Source organism: Coregonus lavaretus, assembly GCF_964263955.1.
Source record: "Coregonus lavaretus genome assembly, chromosome: 2".
Classification (NCBI taxonomy): domain Eukaryota; kingdom Metazoa; phylum Chordata; class Actinopteri; order Salmoniformes; family Salmonidae; genus Coregonus; species Coregonus lavaretus.
This window is the reverse complement of record NC_139989.1, coordinates 42,869,633-42,891,999: the sequence shown is the minus strand read 5'-3', so window position 1 is coordinate 42,891,999 and position 22,367 is coordinate 42,869,633. Positions and strand designations below refer to the sequence as shown.

Sequence of the window (22,367 nt, the reverse complement as noted above, 5' to 3'; positions counted from 1 at the left end):
CTCTTTCGCTTATACCCTTTTCACACTAAGGAAAAGTGCTTAGCCACGGTTGAAGTCGGCACAATAGTGTGAAAAGGGTTTTGGTCACTTTATTTAGGCATTTATTAATTTATAAATCATATTTCCTTCTCATCCAAACACACATTGTGCTTTTTGTACCACCTACAGATTTGAAATAGAAATTGAGCCAATATTTGGGACTCTTGCTCTCTATGATGTCAAGGAAAAGAAAAAGGTACCCATGAGTTTTCTAGAAATGTTTAGACTGTATACATATACAGCATGTTTATTTTTGAATGATCATATGCTAATGTCATGCTGAGCTCATGCTTTTGACTGATTAAATTATTCTAGCGCTCACTATGCCTCGAAGGTCTTGTGCTTTAAATCTCAGAGTCAAAACGTAATTAATATCCCTTGACATACATTTCCTCATCTCCTCCCTCCCTCCCTTCCCCCCTTCCCTCTCATTTCCCTCCTCCCTTTCCTCTCACCCTCTCTCAGATCTCAGAGGACTTCCACTTTGACCTGAATTCAGATCAGATGAAGGGCTTGCTGCGTCCCCACACGCCCCACGCAGCCATCTCCACCCTGGCCCGCTCAGCCATCTTCTCCATCACGTACCCTTCAGCAGACATCTTCCTGGTCATCAAGGTACTGGACATATGGCCACCAGGGGGGGGGACATACAGAGAGTCCAGAGAAGGCTCTACATCACATTACAAACTACTGACCTTCTGTAGGACTTTTTCTTGGTCTGGTCAGGAGAAAACCCCTAGTCCTGTCCATATGAACACTTAGAGATTAAATGTAACACTCTTCCAGTGTCTATATGGGTCCACACTTTTCAGTGTGAAATTAACACTTTGCTTAGTGTAAAGCCTTATTTGCAAATTTCCCAGTGTGCCTTGCCTTTCGAGTGAATTGTAGAGTTACCACCCATTACTTAATTTGTTAGTGACAGAGACATGGCTGTTGCATTAATTCATTTTAAGTCCTGTAGCCTTCACCAAGTGAGATCCCAAGCGAATATGTTATCATTAAAATGTAATTATTTAAGACAATACAATACATATTTCATAAGCCTTATTTTGTAAGATATACACTATCAGTCAAATGTTTGGACACACCTACTCATTCAAAGGTTTTTCTTTATTTTCAAATTTTTTTACATTGTAGAATAATAGTGAAGACATCAAAACTATGAAATAACACATATGGAATCATGTAGTAACCAAAACAGTGTTTGTAATTATGGGGTATTGTGTGTAGATTGATGAGGAAAAAGTTTTATTTAATCCATTTTAGAATAAGGCTGTAACGTAACAAAATGTGGAAAAGGGGAAGGGGTCTGAATACTTTCCTAATTCACTGTATCTTACCTATCATATTAATATCATTTTCTGACTCAAATAGGATTCCCTCAAGATTGCTCTGATGTCGAAAAGATTTCAAATCGAAACTTCGAAATATGAAACTTTTAAGTTGCATGTATTTGAAAATATCTACATTGGTCAGTCTAAAATTGCTTTTTTAATTCTGTAATGGAAATACATGTATTTCGTATTACAAAGTCATTTATGGTTTCGATGCCTTTAGTTCTTCATGTGGACCAATTTATCAGTGAATTCTGAAATGCTATGGAAGGATTTGTTCTATAGGGTTGTGTTTTTAAGGAGTGATATTGGTTCTTGTAGAATCTGTTTCATTTTCTTCTATATTGTTATAGTGTTCTTAACTATGAAGTTGTTAAAGATGCTCTATGCAGAAATTGGTCCACCATTTCCTGGTTGCAAAAATTCAAATCGTTTGTGGCAAAACAAGCAAGTATAGTGTAGATAATCATTGTACCATCTAAACCACTGTGAAATATATTTTCCTTAACCAAAAATATTGCATTTTCAGCTGTTTTTGAAGCTTGCATAAAAAAACTTTCAGAATGCAGCTTTAATGTTCTTAGCTTTATCCTTTGAAAATAGACACATGGAAAGATTCTGGGGATGAGCATGCGCGTCTTCAATATGTACCCATTGTTCCTCTAGTGCATTTAACTATATGTCACAAGTAGAAGCCTTGGGTGGAGAGTTGATACAATTCCAAGTCTGGAAGGGTAGAACCACCCTCAGACTTAGTAAGATGTAAAACCTTCCTTTTTTTATTTGCAAGTTAAATTATGCTGGCTTGCAAAGTGATGTCTTTTCCATTGGAATCCAGCCGGAGTGGGGATATCCAACATTTAGATTTTTTTTCACCCGCAACCTGCATTCAGAATGACTGCCATGGTCAGAAGGACTAAGATGTGAGACTACCTAAACCATCTAAACTGGAACAACCATTTCAGTAACGGGTGCAATAAGTCCAACTAACAGATTGGATTAGTTTAGAAAAATGTATGTTATTTATCTTTGTGTAGCATAAGACTAATTAATCAATCAATTGAAACAAACAACATTGAAACAAACAATTCAAAAAATCAACCTACAATAGAACACTGGTTATTAACACCAACACTGGTTATTAACACCAACACTGGGGTTCTTATGTAACACAAGGTAACACTGGCCAATTTGCTGTGTAAACTGCATTTGAGCAGACCATCCCAGACAAATCAGTGGAATGTCCTTCAGCCACCAGAATGATTAATGCCAAGTGTCTTTGCAATACCTTATCATGGCTGCTTTATATAACTTATTTACTTTAGATAAAGTTCTGTGAGCTTTGCCGCATAGGTGACAGTGAAGTGCAATGACCTATTTGTCTTTAACTAGTGAATGTGAAATTAGTTATTCTGAAGATGCATCCAATATTTGCATTTCATATATTGCTTTAGAAATGTGTGTGCATGCACCATTTGCAAATAATGGTAAAGTCAGCAATGTTCACCGTTACCCACGTGTCTTGTCTGTATGTACATGTTTTGTATGTGTGTTTCAGCTGGAGAAAGTCCTTCAGCAGGGAGACATAGGGGAATCCTGTGAACCCTACATGGTCATGAAAGAGTCAGACTCATCAAAGGTAACAGTAAGTTCATAGTATCTATCTTCTATTGGTCTTTTCTCTGCATGTGTAACATGTGTGCATGGGGTCATGCACATGGGACTCTGTCCAGCTGGGTAGCCATCAGCATTTCTCAATTCAGCCTAGTCAGACAGCTGCAATATTTGCAATTCCCTATTCTGAAGATCAATGTCCAACAAACTCTAAAACATTATATAAATATTACAGTATCACCTTGCAAAGGCCTTTTCTCAAGGCCCTTGATAGAACAAGCTCCCATCCAGGTTTACAGTCCCCGCCAGTCAGTCTGTGTCTCTCTGTTTAGCACAAGGAGAAGCTGGAGAAGCTACGTCTGCAGGCGGAGACGTCGTGTAGCAGGCTGGGGAGGTACAGGATGCCCTTCGCCTGGACGGCCATCCACCTGGTCAACATCGTCAGCAGTGTGGGGGGGCTGGAGCGCTCCGACCCCGACTCTGACTCTGGTACTTATGACCTGTGACCTCTACCAAACGCCCCCTGGTTTAATCACAGTTAGGATGTCAAGCACACACACATACACAGATTCTCTCTTAATATACACATGGAAATACATGTTTGAATTCCTTACATCAGTCACACTCAACCACTTTTCTTGTTGAATAGTGGATGTAACAAAAGTGTCATCATTATTTCATAATAAGTATGTAATCATTGTTATTTAATATCTAAACGGATGACTTGTCTTTTTATCAGAGCGGAAAGGCCATGGAACATGGAACGAGAGAAAGAAGAAAGGGTTTGAGCGGATGAGTGTAGGAGAGGACATGTGTAACTTTGCCACCTTCCGTCCAGCCACTCTCACAGTCACCAACTTCTTCAAACAGGTCAGTCAGAATGCTGTGTGTTTGTGCTACCCAGGTGCCTATCATAAGTATTCACCCCTCCTGGATTTATTTTTTGCGTTACAAAGTGGGATTGATATGTTGTTATAAATGTTTACAAAGTAATAAAAATAAATAAAAGGCCTTGGTTATGTAAGTATACACCCCTTTCGTTATGGCAAGCCTAAATCATTTCAGGAGTAAAAATGTGCTTAACAAATCATATAATAAGTTGCATGGACTCACTGTGTGCAATAATACGGGTTAATATGATTTTTGAATGACTACCTCATCTCTGTACCCCACACATACAATTATCTGTAAGGTCCCTTAATCGCGTAGTGAATTTCAAGCACAGATTCAACCACAAAGACCAGGGAGCATTTCCAATACCTCGCAAAGAAGGATGGGTAAAAAAAACTAAAAAACAGACACTGAATATTCCTTTGAGCATAGTGAAGTTGTTAATTACACTTTGGGTGGTGTATCAATACACCCAGTCACTACAAAGATACAGGCATCCATCCTAACTGAGTTGCTGGAGAGGAAGGAAACCACTCAGGGTTTTCACCATGAGGTCAATTGTGATTTTAAAACAGTTAGTTTGCCAAGATCTTGTACTATCCCTTTAAATCTCCTAGAAAATGTATGGCAAGACTTGAAAAAAGTGCTGAAGACTTGAAGAAATTGGAAAAGAATAATGGGCAAATATTGCACAATCCAGATGTGCAAAGCTCTTAGCGACTTACTCAAAAAGACTCAAAGCTGTAATCGCTGCCAAAGGTGTTTCTAACATGTATTGACTCAGGGGGGTGAATACTGATTTAATCAAGATATATTTTTCATAAAATCGTATAAAAAATTATCTTTCACATTGACATTAGAGTATTTTGTGTAGATCTTTGACCAAAAAAAAAGTAAATTAAATCTATTTGAATCCCACTTTGTAACAATAAAATGTGAAGAGATCCAAGGGGTATGAATACTTGTTATAGGCACTGTAACCTGTCTCAGTGTGATTTGTGTCTGTGTGCCAATATACTATGATCGCTGTGTATCTGTAGGAGGGGGACAGGCTGAGTAATGAAGACCTCTACAAATTTCTGGCTGACATGCGCAGACCGTCCTCTGTCCTACGCAGACTAAGACCTGTCACAGGTACCTACGACAGTACCTCCTCAGCACACACATATATGTTTATATAGAATCACCTGCACAAATTCTATAGGCTGAATAGAGAATATATTTTACGTTCACAAGTGTAACATTGTTTTTCTCTCTTCCTGCTCCTTCTGTCCCTAGCCCAGTTGAAGATAGACATCTCTCCAGCCCCAGACTCTCCTCACTACTGCCTGTCTCCTGAGCTGCTCCATGTCAAGCCCTACCCTGACCTGAGGGTGCGCCCCACCAAGGAGGTGCTGGAGTTCCCCGCCCGCTACGTCTACACCCCTCACACCGCTTACAGGTCAGTCTACACCCCTCACACCGCTTACAGGTCAGTCTACACCCCTCACACCACCTACAGGTCAGTCTACACCCCTCACACCGCTTACAGGTCAGTCTACACCCCTCACACCACCTACAGGTCAGTCTACACCCCTCACCCCACCTACAGGTCAGTCTACACCCCTCACCCCACTTACAGGTCAGTCTACACCCCTCACACCACCTACAGGTCAGTCTACACCCCTCACCCCACCTACAGGTCAGTCTACACCCCTCACACCACCTACAGGTCAGTCTACACCCCTCACACCACCTACAGGTCAGTCTATACCCCTCACCCCACCTACAGGTCAGTCTACACCCCTCACACCACCTACAGGTCAGTCTACACCCCTCACACCACCTACAGGTCAGTCTACACCCCTCACCCCACCTACAGGTCAGTCTACACCCCTCACTCCACCTACAGGTCAGTCTACACCCCTCACACCACTTACAGGTCAGTCTACACCCCTCACACCACCTACAGGTCAGTCTACACCCCTCACACCACCTACAGGTCAGTCTACACCCCTCACCCCACCTACAGGTCAGTATACACCCCTCACCCCACCTACAGGTCAGTCTACACGCCTCACACCACCTACAGGTCAGTCTACACCCCTCACACCACCTACAGGTCAGTCTACACCCCTCACCCCACCTACAGGTCAGTCTACACCCCTCACCCCACCTACAGGTCAGTCTACACCCCTCACACCACCTACAGGTCAGTCTACACCCCTCACCCCACCTACAGGTCAGTCTACACCCCTCACACCACCTACAGGTCAGTCTACAACCCTCACCCCACCTACAGGTCAGTCTACACCGCTCACACCACCTACAGGTCAGTCTACACCCCTCACCCCATCTACAGGTCAGTCTACACCCCTCACACCACCTACAGGTCAGTCTACACCCCTCACACCACCTACAGGTCAGTCTACACCCCTCACACCACCTACAGGTCAGTCTACACCCCTCACACCACCTACAGGTCAGTCTACACCCCTCACCCCACCGACAGGTCATCTACACCCCTCACCCCACCGACAGGTCATCTACACCCCTCACACCACCTACAGGTCAGTCTACACCCCTAACCCCAACGACAGGTCAGTCTACACCCCTCACCCCACCTACAGGTCACTCTACACCCCTCACCCCACCTACAGGTCAGTCTACACCCCTCACACAACCTACAGGTCAGTCTACACCCCTCACACCACCTACAGGTCAGTCTACACCCCTCACCCCACCTACAGGTCAGTCTACACCCCTCACCCCACCTACAGGTCACTCTACACCCCTCACCCCACCTACAGGTCAGTCTACACCCCTCACACCACCTACAGGTCAGTCTACACCCCTCACACCACCTACAGGTCAGTCTACACCCCTCACACCACCTACAGGTCAGTCTACACCCCTCACACCACCTACAGGTCAGTCTACACGCCTCACACAACCTACAGGTCAGTCTACACCCCTCACACCACCTACAGGTCAGTCTACACCCCTCACACCACCTACAGGTCAGTCTACACCCCTCACACCACCTACAGGTCAGTAGACTCATACACTGTCATAGATCATACATAGATTTTACATGTCATATACTGCATAAACACCACAGCACAGAAATTATATGTTCATATTTTTATTTGCACACAATATATACAATATGACAGTAAGAATTAATTAGAATTAAAATAAAGAACAAGAAAATGTACAATAAAAAAGGGCTTGTTTTAAACACAATTAAATGTATTCAGAAATATAATACAGTGGTATAAATATATAACAAGTTATTGTAATTGAGTTTATTGGGTGGACATTTTTGTGATGTGTGAATGATGCTTGTATGAGTAGACAGGGTACTGATGCACAGGGTGAAGTCAGGGAGTGTAGTAGCTACAGTAACTTGTGTTAAGATTCAGTGAAACCATCAGCTGATGTGAGAAAGGACTGGCTATCTCCTGGCTTCACTCTGAAATAAAAACAAAGCAAACTTAAACACGGCGTCCATCACTACATCAATCATGGGCAGATTCTATTTAGAATTTTTCAAACTATGTTCAGCTATTATACCCACCAGTTTCTGTAGCTTGGTCAACTGTTGGTTCTGACTCTCAATGCTCTGTTTTTGGAACTGGGTCCATGTTAGCAGGCCCTCCAGAACACTGGAGTGTTTTAACGCCCTATCCTGAAAACACACACACATGGATTTATTAATGGAATAGAACAGTTTGAGTGTGTTGGCATTGGATTGTTTGGCATAGTCTGTGTGTGATTGAGAAGTGTACCTTACCTTTAATTCCTGTATGCTGTTGGGGGGGTAGTTCTGTAGGTATGTCTCCAGGTTGGACACCTTAGTCCTAAACTCCCCCTCCTCCTGCTCCATCCGGGCCAGTTTACCCTTGGCCACCTCAGCCTCTGACTGCAGACCAGCCATCTGGCCCTTGGAAAAGAGCATCTGGCTTTAAATTCTCTCCCTCCCACTGATCTCAGACCAGCTGCCCAAACCGCCTTGGCCTCAATATACTGGCTGTCCAATGTCATTCTCACACGCCCTCTGTTCTCAGAAAATTAGGATCTATATTGAGTAAACAAAACAAATATGTACATGGCTTTGTGTTTGTGTTGAAAAGCTAGCCAGATAGTTGAGTGCTCAGGTTCATGGCAGTTATTGGCCCATTCAGCCAAATAGCCAATAGTGTCTGTTCAGCTGCTTTCCATTGTCTGTTCAGCTGCTCTCTCTCCCTGTTGGAGCCCAGAGGAATAGAGCTTATCTGACTGACTGAGATTTCAGATTGTTGGCAAAGCAGGGTTATGTCTGTCTGCCCTGTTGCTCTGTGGAGTGAAATCCACAAATTGATCATCATTTTAGATGGTTTTCCCTCTCAAAACACATCTACCAGTTGATGACAATGTCAGTTAGTTTGAGGTGTCTGACTGGGTGTGTTTTCACCAGTAAATAGATAAATCTACTGTACACCTGACAGAGTATAGCTAAGGTGATGAAGATCGAAGTTCTACTGAAGAAAAAACCTCTGCACACTTAGATCTATGCACATTTCAGTTTTCGGTCACAGTAGACCTTCGTCAGAGCATGACCCGTTTGTTTCCTCACCTGTATCAGTCCAAGCACCTGTCTCATCTGTCTTTCCTTGTCTGCGGCCTGGCCTGCCTCCTGGCCCAGCCTCTCCAGCCTCTCCTCATGTCTCCTCAGCAACCTCTCGATCCGCGCAAACTTGGCATCGGTGCTCTCGTAGACGTGGTGTAGGGTCTCACTGAACTGCAGCACGCCGTACATCAGCACGTTCATGTCATCAATGGGGGCAGCCTGGTTGTTCTTCTGGGCCTTCCGGACTGGGCTGGCTGCGATCCCCGTTAAACACATGGCCATACACAGCAGGCAGAGTAGTGTGGCCCTCATCCTGACCTGAGGACAGAGGCTATATAGAGAGACTATTTATTTGTCTCTTCAGAGAGACTATCGACTCAAAATCCAGTGAGAATCGCCCAGTGCCCCTTCCTATGTCTGTTTGTCTTAAAGGATTTTTAAGGGTGTTACTCCTCAATTGTCGTTAAAACGGTACCCCGGGTTTAGTTTCTCAGCTGTATGTCTAAGTGCCTCAGGTCAGTAGTACCTTTTTCATCTCATATCGGATATCAGTAATGATACGTCTCTTTTTATATTGGGTGTTCAAAATTACTGTAAAACATTAGCTCAGTCGTGGTCCAATCAGAGAGCAGCTCTGTGGCCTTAGTCAGGCTGACCTTGGCATTCATCCCAACCTCTGGAGTAACTCTGTCAGGCCTCCAGGTGTCAAATACACATGCCCTACATTAACATCAGCTGAGCCTCTGTCTGTCCTGGTAGATATGGACCAGGGCCCGGTTGTATTAAACATCTCAAGTTGAACTTTTAGTCAGTTGCACAAAACATTTTAAGGTGAATTTCTCCCTTAAATTAAGTGAAAAAGTTAATGGTGCCCATGAGGTCCCTTAAGTGCTTCATTCAGTATGGATGTCAATGTAAACAGCATTTGTGCAAGTGAATGTTTTCCTCTGCCCTGGTTGCAAAAGGAAAACATCAACCAGCTAGCAAGGTGTATAGCTAGCTAGCTACTTAGCTAAACAATGGAAGGTGCACAATCAATGGCTACAAAGCCAGCTGGCTAGCTAGCTACCTACTCTGTAAGTTAGCTTGAAGTAATAGAAACAAGTTGAGAAAAAAGTAACTAAAAGAAACGTGTTTTATTATCTTCTGAATCAATTTGTTTCTCCTGTCTTGAATGTAGAAGTTATATTTTGTGATCTCCCAAAATAAATGCTCTTTGACCTTCAGTCAGTGAATCAGGTCATCTCATTTTTTTTTATTTTTTTTTTACATTTTTTGTCATTTAGCAGACGCTCTTATCCAGAGCGACTTACAGTTAGTGAATACATATATATATATATATATATATATATATATTTTTTTTTTTATACTGGCCCCCCGTGGGAATCGAACCCACAACCCTGGCGTTGCAAACGCCATGCTCTATCAACTGAGCTACATCCCTGCCGGCCATTCCCTCCCCTACCCTGGGCCAATTGTGCGCCGCCCTTGAGTCTCCCGGTCGCGGCCGGCTACGACAGAGCCTGGATTCGAACCAGGATCTCTAGTGGCACAGTTAGCACTGCGATGCAGTGCCTTAGACCACTGCGCCACTCTCCATGGTTACCAGATAGCTTTTCTGCCATACATGCCTTCAAACTACCGTAAAACCCCTTAAGTATGCTCTTACCTAGGGAAAACGTTTGAGGGGCTCTGTACAACGCCCTTAAACAATTCTCTTAGGTAAGGGGAAATTATTCCTTAAGGCAAATCCTTAAGAGAAACACTTAAGATATTTTATGCAACCTGGCCCAGTAGTACAGTATATTGGGCTGACCATCAGACCATGACAATATCATGTCACACTGCTCTGTGTTGTTTGTGAGTGTGTGGATACTAGATAGATAAACAATGTTCTTGATAAGTAAATTACATTTGGGATTGGAATACACTGGTATGCTCTGAAGTTATCTTTCACATGTTTGACTTGGACAGGAGTTGAAGGTCACTCACACCCTGCTAGGTCACACATGCTTCCTCAAAACTTCCCATCCTTCTCACATTATAGGCCTATTTGTTAAGATTTCAACAGCTATTTTATCTGCTATAAAACTGCTACAATTAACTAATACTACGCTCTAATTTACAGTGAGGGAAAAAAGTATTTGATCCCCTGCTGATTTTGAAAGTTTGCTCACTGACAAAGAAATTATCAGTCTATAATTGTAATGGTAGGTTTATTTGAACAGTGAGAGACAGAATAACAACAAAATAATCCAGAAAAACGCATGTCAAAAATGTTATAAATTGATTTGCATTTTAATGAGGGAAATAAGTATTTGACCCCCTCTCAATCAGAAAGATTTCTGGCTCCCAGGTGTCTTTTATACAGGTAATGAGCTGAGATTAGGAGCACACTCTTAAAGGGAGTGCTCCTAATCTCAGCTTGTTACCTGTATAAAAGACACCTGTCCACAGAAGCAATCAATCAATCAGATTCCAAACTCTCCACCATGGCCAAGACCAAAGAGCTCTCCAAGGATGTCAGGGACAAGATTGTAGACCTACACAAGGTTGGAATGGGCTACAAGACCATCGCCAAGCAGCTTGGTGAGAGGGTGACAACAGTTGGTGCGATTATTCGCAAATGGAAGAAACACAAAAGAACTGTCAATCTCCCTCGGCCTGGGGCTCCATGAAAGATCTCACCTCGTGGAGTTGCAATGATCATGAGAACGGTGAGGAATCAGCCCAGAACTACACGGGAGGATCTTGTCAATGATCTCAAGGCAGCTGGGACCATAGTCACCAAGAAAACAATTGGTAACACACTACGCCGTGAAGGACTGAAATCCTGCAGCGCCCGCAAGGTCCCCCTGCTCAAGAAAGCACATATACAGGCCCGTCTGAAGTATGCCAATGAACATCTGAATGATTCAGAGGAGAACTGGGTGAAAGTGTTGTGGTCAGATGAGACCAAAATCGAGCTCTTTGGCATCGACTCAACTCGCTGTGTTTGGAGGAGGAGGAATGCTGCCTATGACCCCAAGAACACCATCCCCACCGTCAAACATGGAGGTGGAAACATTATACTTTGGGGGTGTTTTTCTGCTAAGGGGACAGGACAACTTCACCGCATCAAAGGGACGATGGACGGGGCCATGTACCGTCAAATCTTGGGTGAGAACCTCCTTCCCTCAGCCAGGGCATTGAAAATGGGTCGTGGATGGGTATTCCAGCATGACAATGACCCAAAACACACGGCCAAGGGAACAAAGGAGTGGCTCAAGAATAAGCACATTAAGGTCCTGGAGTGGCCTAGCCAGTCTCCAGACCATAATCCCATAGAAAATCTGTGGAGGGAGCTGAAGGTTCGAGTTGCCAAACGTCAGCCTCGAAACCTTAATGACTTGGAGAAGATCTGCAAAGAGGAGTGGGACAAAATCCCTCCTGAGATGTGTGCAAACCTGGTGGCCAACTACAAGAAACGTCTGACTTCTGTGATTGCCAAAAAGGGTTTTGCCACTAAGTCATGTTTTGCAGAGGGGTCAAATACTTATTTCCCTCATTAAAATGCAAATCAATTTATAACATTTTTGACATGTGTTTTTCTGGATTTTTTTGTTGTTATTCTGTCTCTCACTATTCAAATTATAGACTGATCATGTCTTTGTCAGTGGGCAAACGTACAAAATCAGCAGGGGATCAAATACTTTTTTCCCTCACTGTAGGCTAGATGTTCTGTTTTTGTGCCAGAAATGTGGTAAGTTGTCACATGCCAGATAGAATTTATTTGACCATGCATGCTCCCTGGCAAGATATTTGTGGTGTGTGCGTTGGCAGGCAGCCGCAGCGTGTAGGCCAGCTGAGCTGAAACTAGTGTAATGACCCCTCTATGCCTTCCAGGTTGTATCAGGGAATTCAAGTTTCTCTTCTTTCTTCTCCCTCATCTTGTCCTCCTCCTCCTCTTCTCCACTTCCAGGAACCTGCTGTATATCTACCCCCAGAGCCTGAACTTCAGCAGTCGGCAGGGCTCAGTCAGGAACATAGCTGTCAAGGTGCAGTTCATGGCAGGAGAGGATCCCAGTCTGGCCATGCCGGTGAGTTGGCCTGCTTCACCAGTCCACCAATCACAAAACAGGAAACCTCTACAGAGTTGTAACACAGTGCTCTCAGGACAATGGCATCCCCCTCATAAAGAAAAGCCTGAGGCTGTGGAATACGATGTGTCCCACAAGAATAGGTCACTCTACAATAATGTCTAGTGTGTTTAACTGAGTTGGGGGTAGGTAACCCTAGTCCTTGGTTTTTGGAAGCAGACAACCATTTTACTGGTTAATTAACTTCCTGTCTGAAAGCTGTGGTGTTGTTCAGTCTCAGTGCAGTGGATTCTTAATCCGATTAGAGCCTTTAGGACACACCCTAATCTAATCTGGGACCCTGGCAACAATGTCCTAATCCATTGAAGGAGCCCTGTGGAGACTAAACAACCATTGGACATATTCCCAGTCAATAAATTGTAAAAAACTGTCAAATTCAATTAATGATGTTTAGAAACCAGCTTATTATAAATGACCTAATTTGGAAGACTTCCAACTGTAATGCTAAAGAACCATAGGTTACATGTAATTTAGTATGACATGTTATTTACATAGTTAGCAGTTCTGAGAAGGATTCTGGTAAATTCCTTTATGGACATACACTGAGTGTATAAAACATTAGGCCATGACAGACTGACCAGGTGAAAGCTATGATCCCTTATTGATGTCAATTGTTAAATCCACTTCAATCAGTGTAGATGAAGGGGAGGAGACAGGTTAAAGAAGGATTTGTAAGCCTTGAGACAATTGAGACATGTATTGTGTATGTGTGCAATTCAGAGGGTGAATGGGCAAGACAAAATATTGAATTGCCTTTTGAACGGAGTATAGTAGTAGGTGCAACGCTGCTGGGTTTTTCACACTCAATAGTTTCCCTTGTGTATCAAGAATGGTCTGAGGGCAAAAGGGGGTGCAACTCATTATTAGGAAGGTGTTCCTAATGTTTTGTCCACTCAGTGTATAATAAAAACATGAGGTGCCAAATCACTGTGAAGACGACATCTGCTGGTCAGGTTAAGAGACACAGAGCCCCCTGCTGGTCAAGAAAGGGCATAGATCCAATGAAAACTGTCTCCTCTCGTCATAACAGGTGATCTTTGGGAAGTCCAGCTGTGCCGAGTTCTTTACAGAGGCTTATTCACCCGTCATCTACCATGACAAGTAAGACCCCGTTCCGTTCCACACCTTTCCTATTACACTCCTCTCATCCTCTCGTCTCTTTCTTCCTCTCCTTCCCCCTCTCATCAATCCATCTCTCTCTCCTCAGGTCTCCAGAGTTCTATGAGGAGGTGAAGATGAAGATTCCAGCCAACCTGACAGACAACCACCACCTCCTGTTCACCTTTTACCACATCAGCTGTCAGCCCAAACAGAACACGCCCCTGGAGACCCCCGTGGGATACACCGTGAGTACCATTTACTAGGACCCAGAGGTTTTTTCACTCACCTGACCAGGGGAAACTATGGGACCCAAGTTAGGGTGCTGCCCTACACATTACATACCTCAGTTACAAGCTACTAATATTTAGGGCTTTGATACACTAACATTATCATCAGTGATTAGCTGTGCTGTGTGTTTATGCATGTGTGATGTAATAATGTGCATTAAATTGTCTGTGTCCACAGTGGATTCCTCTGATGCAACATGGCCGCCTACGGACCGGTTCCTTCAGTCTGCCAGTCTCTGTGGAGAAACCACCAGCCAGCTACTCCGTCCTCACCCCTGACGTAAGTGTGTGCGTGTGTGAGCACATGCATGCTTAGTTCTCATGAACTCATTCGTTTGTATGCTTAGTCTGTGTTTGGCTGAGTTTGATGTAGGTAATGTGTGTGTATTGCAGGTGCAGCTCCCAGGCATGAAGTGGGTGGATAATCACAAGCAGGTGTTCAATGTGGAGGTGACAGCTGCCTCCTCAGTTCACACTCAGGTAACTCTCTCGCTCTCTCTCTCTCTTTCTCTCTCACACACTTCTCTCTTTCCCTCACTTCCTCTAATACTCAAGTCAATGGGATTGTTCCCCCCCCCCCACCCCCAAATATGTGACTTTGTCTCTTAGGACCCCCACCTGGATAAGTTCTTCACCCTGTGTTACGTCCTGGAGGAGTACTCATTCCCATTCCGTCTGAAGGACTGTATCATCAGTGAGGCCAATGTGGAGGGGGAGCTGAAGGCTAGCATGGCCGGCCTGCGGGGGGCGCTACTCGACACCTGCGTCCGCTTCCTCCACCAGCTGCTCTCCAAACTCATCCTGCTCATCGTCCACCCGCCCATCATCGCAGGACAGATCGGTGAGTGACTTGGCGACTCTCCAGGGGGCGGCCATCTTAGATTGACTCCGGTCATCTCCCTTTCAAGATCCTCATCTCTCCCACAGAAACTCTCCTGGTCAAATATTTCTCCAAGATCTAGGATTAATCTTTCAATGAATTTACGTCTACGCTTGATTGAGTTTGCCTTGTACAATGGAACAAATGGAACAGTCCCAAAAGTGCAAACCCAGGTGTGATCTCTGCCTCTTTTTCTCATTCCCATCTCTCAGTGAACCTGGGTCGTGCAGCGTTCGAGGCCATGTCCCTGCTGGTCAACCAGATCCATAAGAACCTGGAGGGGAACCAGGACCAGCACGGCAGGAACAACCTGCTGGCCTCCTATATCCACTACTGCTTCCACCTGCCCACCACCGAGCCTGCCATGCCCCCTACTGGTGAGGAATGGAACAGCAGACCCATGCTCAGGCACTGAAGAGTCACTATATCGCCACACCAGCTGTAATGATGTAGTCCCAATGCTTTCAAGGAAGAGTATTTTAGTCTATCCATGTCTCTGATGTGCTTGGGTGTGATTAATTTAACCTTGTGGGTGGAGAATTCTCACTCTACTAAAAAGAGCATATGTGTGTCTTTTGGTAACAGTGCTCTCCTCTTCTCCCTGACCCAGGGGGTGCCACCCCGGCCTACCAGCTGCCCATCCAGTACGCCACGTTGTCCAGGGCAACGGCCCGCCCCAGCACCCTGCACCTGGCCCACTCCAAGAGCATCAGTAACTCCAACCCTGACCTGGCCAGCACCCCGACGTCACCTGACGAGGAGGTGCAGAGGATCATCGGCAGCAAGGTCAGTTCTATCTCCAATACAAATCAAATGGTATTGAATTGAATTCTCTCATTGGCTCCTTCCCGGTAATACAGCCATCTTAGACACTGCCTCTGTCCTGTCTAGGTACTGTAAATACAACCTGTTCTGTTTCTCCTCTAGTTGGAGAAGGAAAGGCACTATGTGACAAACTCCTGAATATGTTATCTGTGTGCTTATGATAGTGTTGCTGCCTCTTCCAGTCTAAACATAGACACTTTCTCAAATGGTGGTTAAATGGTTTTCTGGCTGTTTTAAATGTACGCTGAATGTCTGTCCTATGTGTTTCCTGTGAATAAACATACAATCAGACTCCCCTCGTCCTCCTGTAGTGACACTCCAGTGTAGTATCTTGATGTGCATGTCTGTGGTTGCAGAGATTCCTGTCTGTCTGTGCCAATGGTTGGTTGATTCCACCGCTGTTGTCAATTGTGCAATCTTGTGCTGTGCCTATGTCTGTCTGTCCCTCTGTGTTCGATCCCTCACTATTCCCCTCCTCCCCCTCCTCTCTCCCTCTCTTCCTGCCTTCTCCTCCCTCTCTAATTTCACCCTTGTCTCCAACCCTCCCTAATCCCCCCTCTCCCTCCCACCCTCCCTAACCTTCCTTCGCTCCCTCTCTCTCTGCCTCCCTCCCTCTCTCCCTCCCTCCCTCTCTCCCCCTGGCCTGTGGCTGCCTATGTGTTGCTGTCGGTGCGGTGCGGTGGTGGCTGATGTGATGTGATGTTCAGGGGATAGACCGCTCCCACTCCTGGGTAAACTCTGCTTATGCCCCCGGGGGCTCCAGAGCTGTGCTACGCCGGAACCCCAACTTCAGCTGTGAGCTCAAGCAGGTGCCAACAACCCTCCTTCCCTACCTTCAACTACCTACCCCTCCACCATGGGTGCCGGTTCATTCAGTAACGAGAATTGTTCAGAATGTTGCTGATAGAAATATAATGACTAGAGCGGACATGATTCCCTATTCTACATGAGACAATGACGTCTGTTCTACCCGATACATTTCTATCTGAACATTCTGTAACGTTTCGGCCTCCAGAACAAACCCAATGTTCACCCCATACCCAACAACACCCTCCTCGCTGCCCCTCCCTCCTCTACTCATATGTGGCTGCTGAACTGTGTGTCTGTCTATGGTCCATTTTGTCAGCTGTCTGTCTGTCTGTCTGTCATTGGTTTGTTCCTTTTCATCTCCTTGGCTTAGCTGGGCTCGCCCTCGCATTCATAATTATGCCTTTCATTAGGATCACTTTTCATCCTATCAGCTGCATGGAACACCATCTGAACATCAACTGACACTAACATCTGTTCTATCCAAGCTAGTCAATAAAGTCCAGGAAGACTATCCATCCATCACATTTCTTTATTTTTTCCACCTTACTCACTTCTGCTCTTTGTCCTCATCACTGTTTCCATCGCTCCGCTACTCTATCAGGCAAGTGATCGTGGCTGCAATCGCATGTCTGCCTTTGTGGACAGCACCACCTTCTGTTCAGCTCCAACAAGACAGATTGCCAAGAAGGTACCGTTGTCATACACTGTCTTAAACACTATACTAACACCCTTGTCCATCCTCATCCATTCTGTGTTTGTCAGTATGTGTAACACACTTGTGTAAAACACTCACACAGGTGTTTATCAGTTCATACTGTAAGTGTGTGTGTGTGTGTGTCTGTGTGTGTGTCTCTGTCTGTGTGTGTGTGAGAGAGAAGTCATTGTTTAATCAGCTAGTGTTAACACAGTCATCAAAGCCAGGTATGAGTAAAGTTTGTTATCTGGGATCTCCTACATTACCTACATTGTAAGACCTGGCTATAGTACCATGTTCCTCTAATGCTATCTACAGGATGTATTATGTTAGTGTTCTACATTAACCCTGTTGTTAGCATAGTAGTAGCTTTTCTCACTGTGTGTTGTTTGTTTGCAGACAGCCCTACCTTTTATGAGAGATTTTATGGTAGTAGTGTTAGCTCAGTATTTTCACACGGTCACATTTTTACCTGGGTATTTCAGCTAGCTTTTCCTGCGTTAGCCACTGTTGCTAACCGGGGTGTACTGCACTCTGCCTGTGTGTTTCTCTCTGTGACCCTGTGTGTGTTTACTTCCTGGTGTAGTTGCTCCATGAGGAGCTGGCTCTACAGTGGGTGGTGAGCACCAGCACAGTGAGGGAGGCAGCACTGCAACAGGCCTGGTTCTTCTTCCAACTCATGGTACGTATCTGAATGTTAATGAGGATGATGACGGTTGCGTCTGTATGGCATCTTTCATGAGATCTTGACACTTTTTTTCTTTGTATTTACTCACTCGTCGTCATGACACAGGCCATTATGGATTTCCATAAATCAAGAAACAGTTGGTCAAATTTCTCCTTCAGAGAAAAGCGTAAAGGAATATGATGTTTTACATAGCCAGTGTTCATTTGAAGAAGTAGATACAATCCATGATCCCTCTCCTCCTCTCCCAGACAAAGAGTATGTCCCACCACCTGTTCCTGTCCTCCCGACTAGACCTTCCCAGACGCCAGCGCTTCCCAGACCGCTTTGTGGATGACATCGCTGCTCTAGTGGGTGCTATCAGTGCTGATGTAGCAGGCCGATACCACAAGGTACAGTGCCACAACCCAAGGGCCATTAGAACATTTCCCTTTTTTGGGGAATACAAAGTATACCTTTATCTCCCACTCCTCCATGTTTCTATGTCTTCTTAACCCTTCCCATATTCACTTTTCTCTAATCACTGACTATCTCTCCCTCCTCTATCTCTCCCTCTCTATCTCTCCTTCTCTCTCTCGTTCTCTCTCTCTCTCTCTCTCTCCCCCTCTCTCTCAGGATGTGGAGCTTGTGGAGAGGTTGAACAGCAGTCTGGCCTTCTTCCTGAATGACCTGCTGTCTCTCATGGACCGTGGCTTTGTCTTCAACCTCATCCGCTCCTACTACAAACAGGTACACACACACATACACACACAGGTCCTGTCATCTGCTCCAACGATAAACAGACACCCACTCACCCACTCTCAGACAGTGAGTGTCTGGTTCTACTACAAACAGGCACGTACAAACATGCATACAGACAGTGTCACTATTCTGCCACAATACAAGCCAGTATTTAAACCCACTGTCAGTCATCAATGGAGTCATAACAAATGACAGACACACATTACATCATCTGCTTTTACTGCAACCAGTCCCAGAATATGTTGACAGTCTTACACATAGCTGAACCATATGTCTGTGTGTGTGTGTGTGTGTGTGTGTGTGTGTGTGTGTGTGTTTGTGTGTGTGTATGTCAGATTGCCAACAAGTTCCACACAGCCCAGAACCCCAGCTCTCTGACAGCTCTGAGAATGGACTTCACCCGCATCGTGTGCAGCCATGAGCACTACGTCACCCTCAACCTACCCTGCTCCACCCTCAGCCCCCCCGCCTCTCCCTCCCCCTCCACCTCCTCCACCACCTCCCAGGTAACTCCACTAGACTGGCTCCATTCATTACTAGACAACACAATGATCTTGACCAAGGGCCAACTTTGTCATCCGCTGACATCTGTAGTAATAAACAGTTGAGGAGTGTATACTCTTAGCCACAAATTGACTGTCTCCCTTACTCTTGCTAGAAAGTCCTTCCTCTCCCTCCTCCTACCATCCATCCATCTCCCTCTCCCTCCGTCTCTCAGGGTTCAGCGTTCTCCAGTATGCATCAGGACCAGGGCGTGGCCAGTATGTTTGAGCTCTCCGTCCCCTTCAGACAGCAACACTTCCTGTCTGGCCTGCTGCTGACTGAGCTATCCCTCATCCTGGAGCCTGATGGGGAGGGGTGAGGAGGCATTACACACACACACACACACACACACATACACACACACACATACAAGCAGACACACACGGCACATTCTCATTCATTCAGTCTTCCCCAGGGTGTTTTTCCTGCATAAGAAGGCCATCAGTGCAGTCCACTCTCTGATGTGCAGTCATGATGCGGATCCTCGCTACACGGACCCCCAGGTGCGAGCCCACATCGCCCAGCTCTACCTGCCCCTCATCCCCATCGTGATGGACACCCTGCCCCAGCTCCATGACTTCACAGGTGAGAAGGACACACTGTAGGTCAGGGCTCGGCAACAGGCTGCCCGCGTGCCAAAAACGGCCAGTAAGTTTTTTGGGGTTGTAAAAAAAGACTGTAAAATCACCAGGAATTCAGCAAACAATGTGTTTCATTTAGAAAATCTGTTCCCAACTATTCCCACACACAAAAAAAAGAGACATGTTTCAATGTAATCAAGGTATGAAATTATAGTTATTATCAAATGCAACCTCTTTTTGGGCTTAGTTGTGATCAATTTGCAGTGTACAAATTATTATAATTATGTTAGGGCCACCCATCCACTCCGTCAAAAATCGTTCCCGTTTCTGGATCTAGTTGCCTACCCCTGCTGTAGGTTAACCAGTATCATCATCCTCTTCTCTGACCATGTTGCGTTGTGTTTAAACCCTCATTGGAGGTGGGAAATTGCATGCTAGTTAGTTATTCTGGCTTAGGTTGATAGAATTGACAGTATGTCTTGTTCCTGTGTTTGTCAGACACCTCTCCCACTCGGGGCCGCCATGCCTCCGCTATGCAAGACGACGGGGACCCAGACAACGGAACCATCAGTCAGTCTGTCGCCATGGCGATCGCCGGCTCCCCGCTGCCGCATGCCAAAGCCCCCAACTTCACCATGCCCACGGTGGTGAGTAGTGACATAATCAGCCCCCTTCTGCTGTGTGGGAGCTTACTGCCTCAGGCTTTCATATCTCAGCCATTTTTAGTAACTCCAGTAATCCTGGTAACGATTGAACTTATTTTCCCCCTCCCACTGTTATTGAAATCCTTTGTACTACACTTCATCACTAAGCTACAGTACCAGCATGGGGCAAATCCACCCACCAGAGGGGGTACAACATGCCTTTCTTCTAATTACACCCTCCATACTGAACTTCCTCTCGCTGCCTGTAGATGGCTCACTGCTCATGAGCTTCTCTGACTGTCTTTCTCATCCACGTTGTTGGAACGTGACATTGTTGTTGGAACGTGACATTGTTGTTGGAACGTGACATTGTTGTTGGAACGTGACATTGTTGTTGGAACGTGACATTGTTGTTGGAACGTGACATTGTTGTTGGAACGTGACATTGTTGTTGGAAAGTGACATTGTTGTTGGAAAGTGACGTTGTTGTTGGAACGTGACGTTGTTGTTGGAACGTGGGGGCGGCAGGTAGCTTAGTGGTTAAGATAGTTGTGCCAGTAACCGAAAGGTCGCTGGTTCTAATCCCCAAGCCGACTAGGTGAAAAATCTGTCGATGTGCCCTTGAGCAAGGCACTTAACCCTAATTGCTCATGTAAGTCGCTCTGGATAAGAGCGTCTGCTAAATGACTAAAATGTAAAATGTAAATGAAAGTGACATTGTTGTTGGAACGTGACATTGTTGTTGGAAAGTGACATTGTTGTTGGAATGTGACGTTGGAACGTGACATTGTTGGAACGTGACATTGTTATTGGAACGTGACGTTGTTGGAACGTGACATTGTTGTTGGAATGTGACGTTGTTGGAACGTGACGTTGTTGGAATGTGACGTTGGAACGTGACATTGTTGGACGTGACGTTGTTGGAACGTGACATTGTTGTTGGAAGGTGACATTGTTGTAGGAATGTGACGTTGGAACGTGACGTTGTTGGAACGTGACATTGTTGTTGGAACGTGACATTGTTGTTGGAAAGTGACATTGTTGTAGGAACGTGACATTGTTGGAACGTGACATTGTTGTTGGAACGTGACATTGTTGTTGGATCGTGACGTTGTTGGATCGTGACATTGTTTTTGGAATGTGACGTTGTTGGAACGTGACATTGTTGTTGGAATGTGACGTTGGAATGTGACATTGTTGTTGGAACGTGACGTTGTTGGAACGTGACGTTGTTGGATCGTGACATTTGTTGTTGGAAAGTGACATTGTTGTAGGAATGTGACGTTGGAACGTGACATTGTTGTTGGATCGTGACATTGTTGTTGGAACGTGACATTGTTGTTGGATGGTGACATTGTTGTTGGAAAGTGACATTGTTGTTGGAACATGACATTGTTGTTGGAACATGACATTGTTGTTGGAACGTGACATTGTTGTTGGAACGTGACATTGTTGTTGGAAAGTGACGTTGTTGGAAAGTGACATTGTTGTTGGAAAGTGACATTGTTGTTGGAAAGTGACGTTGTTGTTGGAAAGTGACGTTGTTGTTGGAAAGTGACGTTGTTGTTGGAACGTGACGTTGTTGTTGGAACGTGACGTTGTTGTTGGAACGTGACATTGTTGTTGGAACGTGACATTGTTGTTGGAAAGTTACATTGTTGGAACGGGACATCAGGAAAAACTCCTAGCCCTAATGTATGTGTTCATCTCTCTCCCAGACTGGTCGTCAGTGCAGCTCTCTGTCTGCAGAGTGCAGTAGGACTCTGCTGGTGTCTTTCCTGTGGGTTCTGAAGAACGCAGACGCTGCTCTGCTGGAGAGCTGGGTGTCAGACCTCTCTGTGCTTCAGATCAACAGGCTGCTAGACCTGCTGCACCTCTCAGTGTCCTGCTTCGAGTACAAGGTAGGCACCCCTTCTGGGCCTCCTCGCTGAGCATACATCTATACCTCTCATCCTTCACATGTTA

The 22,367-nt window shown here is 45.2% G+C and overlaps 2 protein-coding genes across 2 annotated transcripts in view; one reads left to right on the top strand and one right to left on the bottom strand.

Moving 5' to 3' along the window:
* Positions 1–22,367, top strand: part of LOC311144898 (dedicator of cytokinesis protein 7-like) — a 41,648-nt gene that overhangs the window by 9,324 nt on the left and 9,957 nt on the right. Inside the window, exons 7-31 of the mRNA XM_084181069.1 lie at positions 169–235; positions 505–654; positions 2,935–3,015; positions 3,323–3,479; positions 3,730–3,860; positions 4,922–5,015; positions 5,160–5,322; positions 12,434–12,551; positions 13,642–13,712; positions 13,819–13,957; positions 14,178–14,279; positions 14,393–14,479; positions 14,609–14,840; positions 15,092–15,256; positions 15,490–15,665; positions 16,412–16,513; positions 17,116–17,202; positions 17,795–17,890; positions 18,145–18,285; positions 18,509–18,622; positions 18,970–19,140; positions 19,353–19,492; positions 19,593–19,762; positions 20,257–20,405; positions 22,121–22,303. Coding sequence (XP_084037195.1) covers positions 169–235; positions 505–654; positions 2,935–3,015; positions 3,323–3,479; positions 3,730–3,860; positions 4,922–5,015; positions 5,160–5,322; positions 12,434–12,551; positions 13,642–13,712; positions 13,819–13,957; positions 14,178–14,279; positions 14,393–14,479; positions 14,609–14,840; positions 15,092–15,256; positions 15,490–15,665; positions 16,412–16,513; positions 17,116–17,202; positions 17,795–17,890; positions 18,145–18,285; positions 18,509–18,622; positions 18,970–19,140; positions 19,353–19,492; positions 19,593–19,762; positions 20,257–20,405; positions 22,121–22,303 — 3,286 coding nt within the window. The remainder of the gene's footprint in view (positions 1–168; positions 236–504; positions 655–2,934; positions 3,016–3,322; positions 3,480–3,729; positions 3,861–4,921; positions 5,016–5,159; positions 5,323–12,433; positions 12,552–13,641; positions 13,713–13,818; positions 13,958–14,177; positions 14,280–14,392; positions 14,480–14,608; positions 14,841–15,091; positions 15,257–15,489; positions 15,666–16,411; positions 16,514–17,115; positions 17,203–17,794; positions 17,891–18,144; positions 18,286–18,508; positions 18,623–18,969; positions 19,141–19,352; positions 19,493–19,592; positions 19,763–20,256; positions 20,406–22,120; positions 22,304–22,367) is intronic.
* On the bottom strand, positions 7,029–8,997 carry LOC311144889 (uncharacterized protein). The gene is made up of 4 exons (XM_084181058.1): positions 8,479–8,997; positions 7,657–7,806; positions 7,441–7,551; positions 7,029–7,335 (listed from the first exon to the last, which is right to left on the bottom strand). The coding sequence occupies exons 1-4, from the start codon at positions 8,782–8,784 to the stop codon at positions 7,318–7,320; spliced, it is 585 nt and encodes a 194-aa protein (XP_084037184.1). The 5' UTR covers positions 8,785–8,997; the 3' UTR covers positions 7,029–7,317.

What these genes read in the sequence shown, in the direction of transcription:
- LOC311144889 (XM_084181058.1), bottom strand. Translation starts at nt 8,784, where the DNA reads ATGAGGGCCACACTACTCTGCCTGCTGTGTATGGCCATGTGTTTAACG. An exon ending in AGGTGCTTGGACTGATACAG is followed by an intron (nt 7,807 to 8,478) that starts GTGAGGAAACAA and finishes CTCTTTTCCAAG; the next exon opens with GGCCAGATGGCTGGTCTGCA. An exon ending in ACAGCATACAGGAATTAAAG is followed by an intron (nt 7,552 to 7,656) that starts GTAAGGTACACT and finishes GTGTGTTTTCAG; the next exon opens with GATAGGGCGTTAAAACACTC.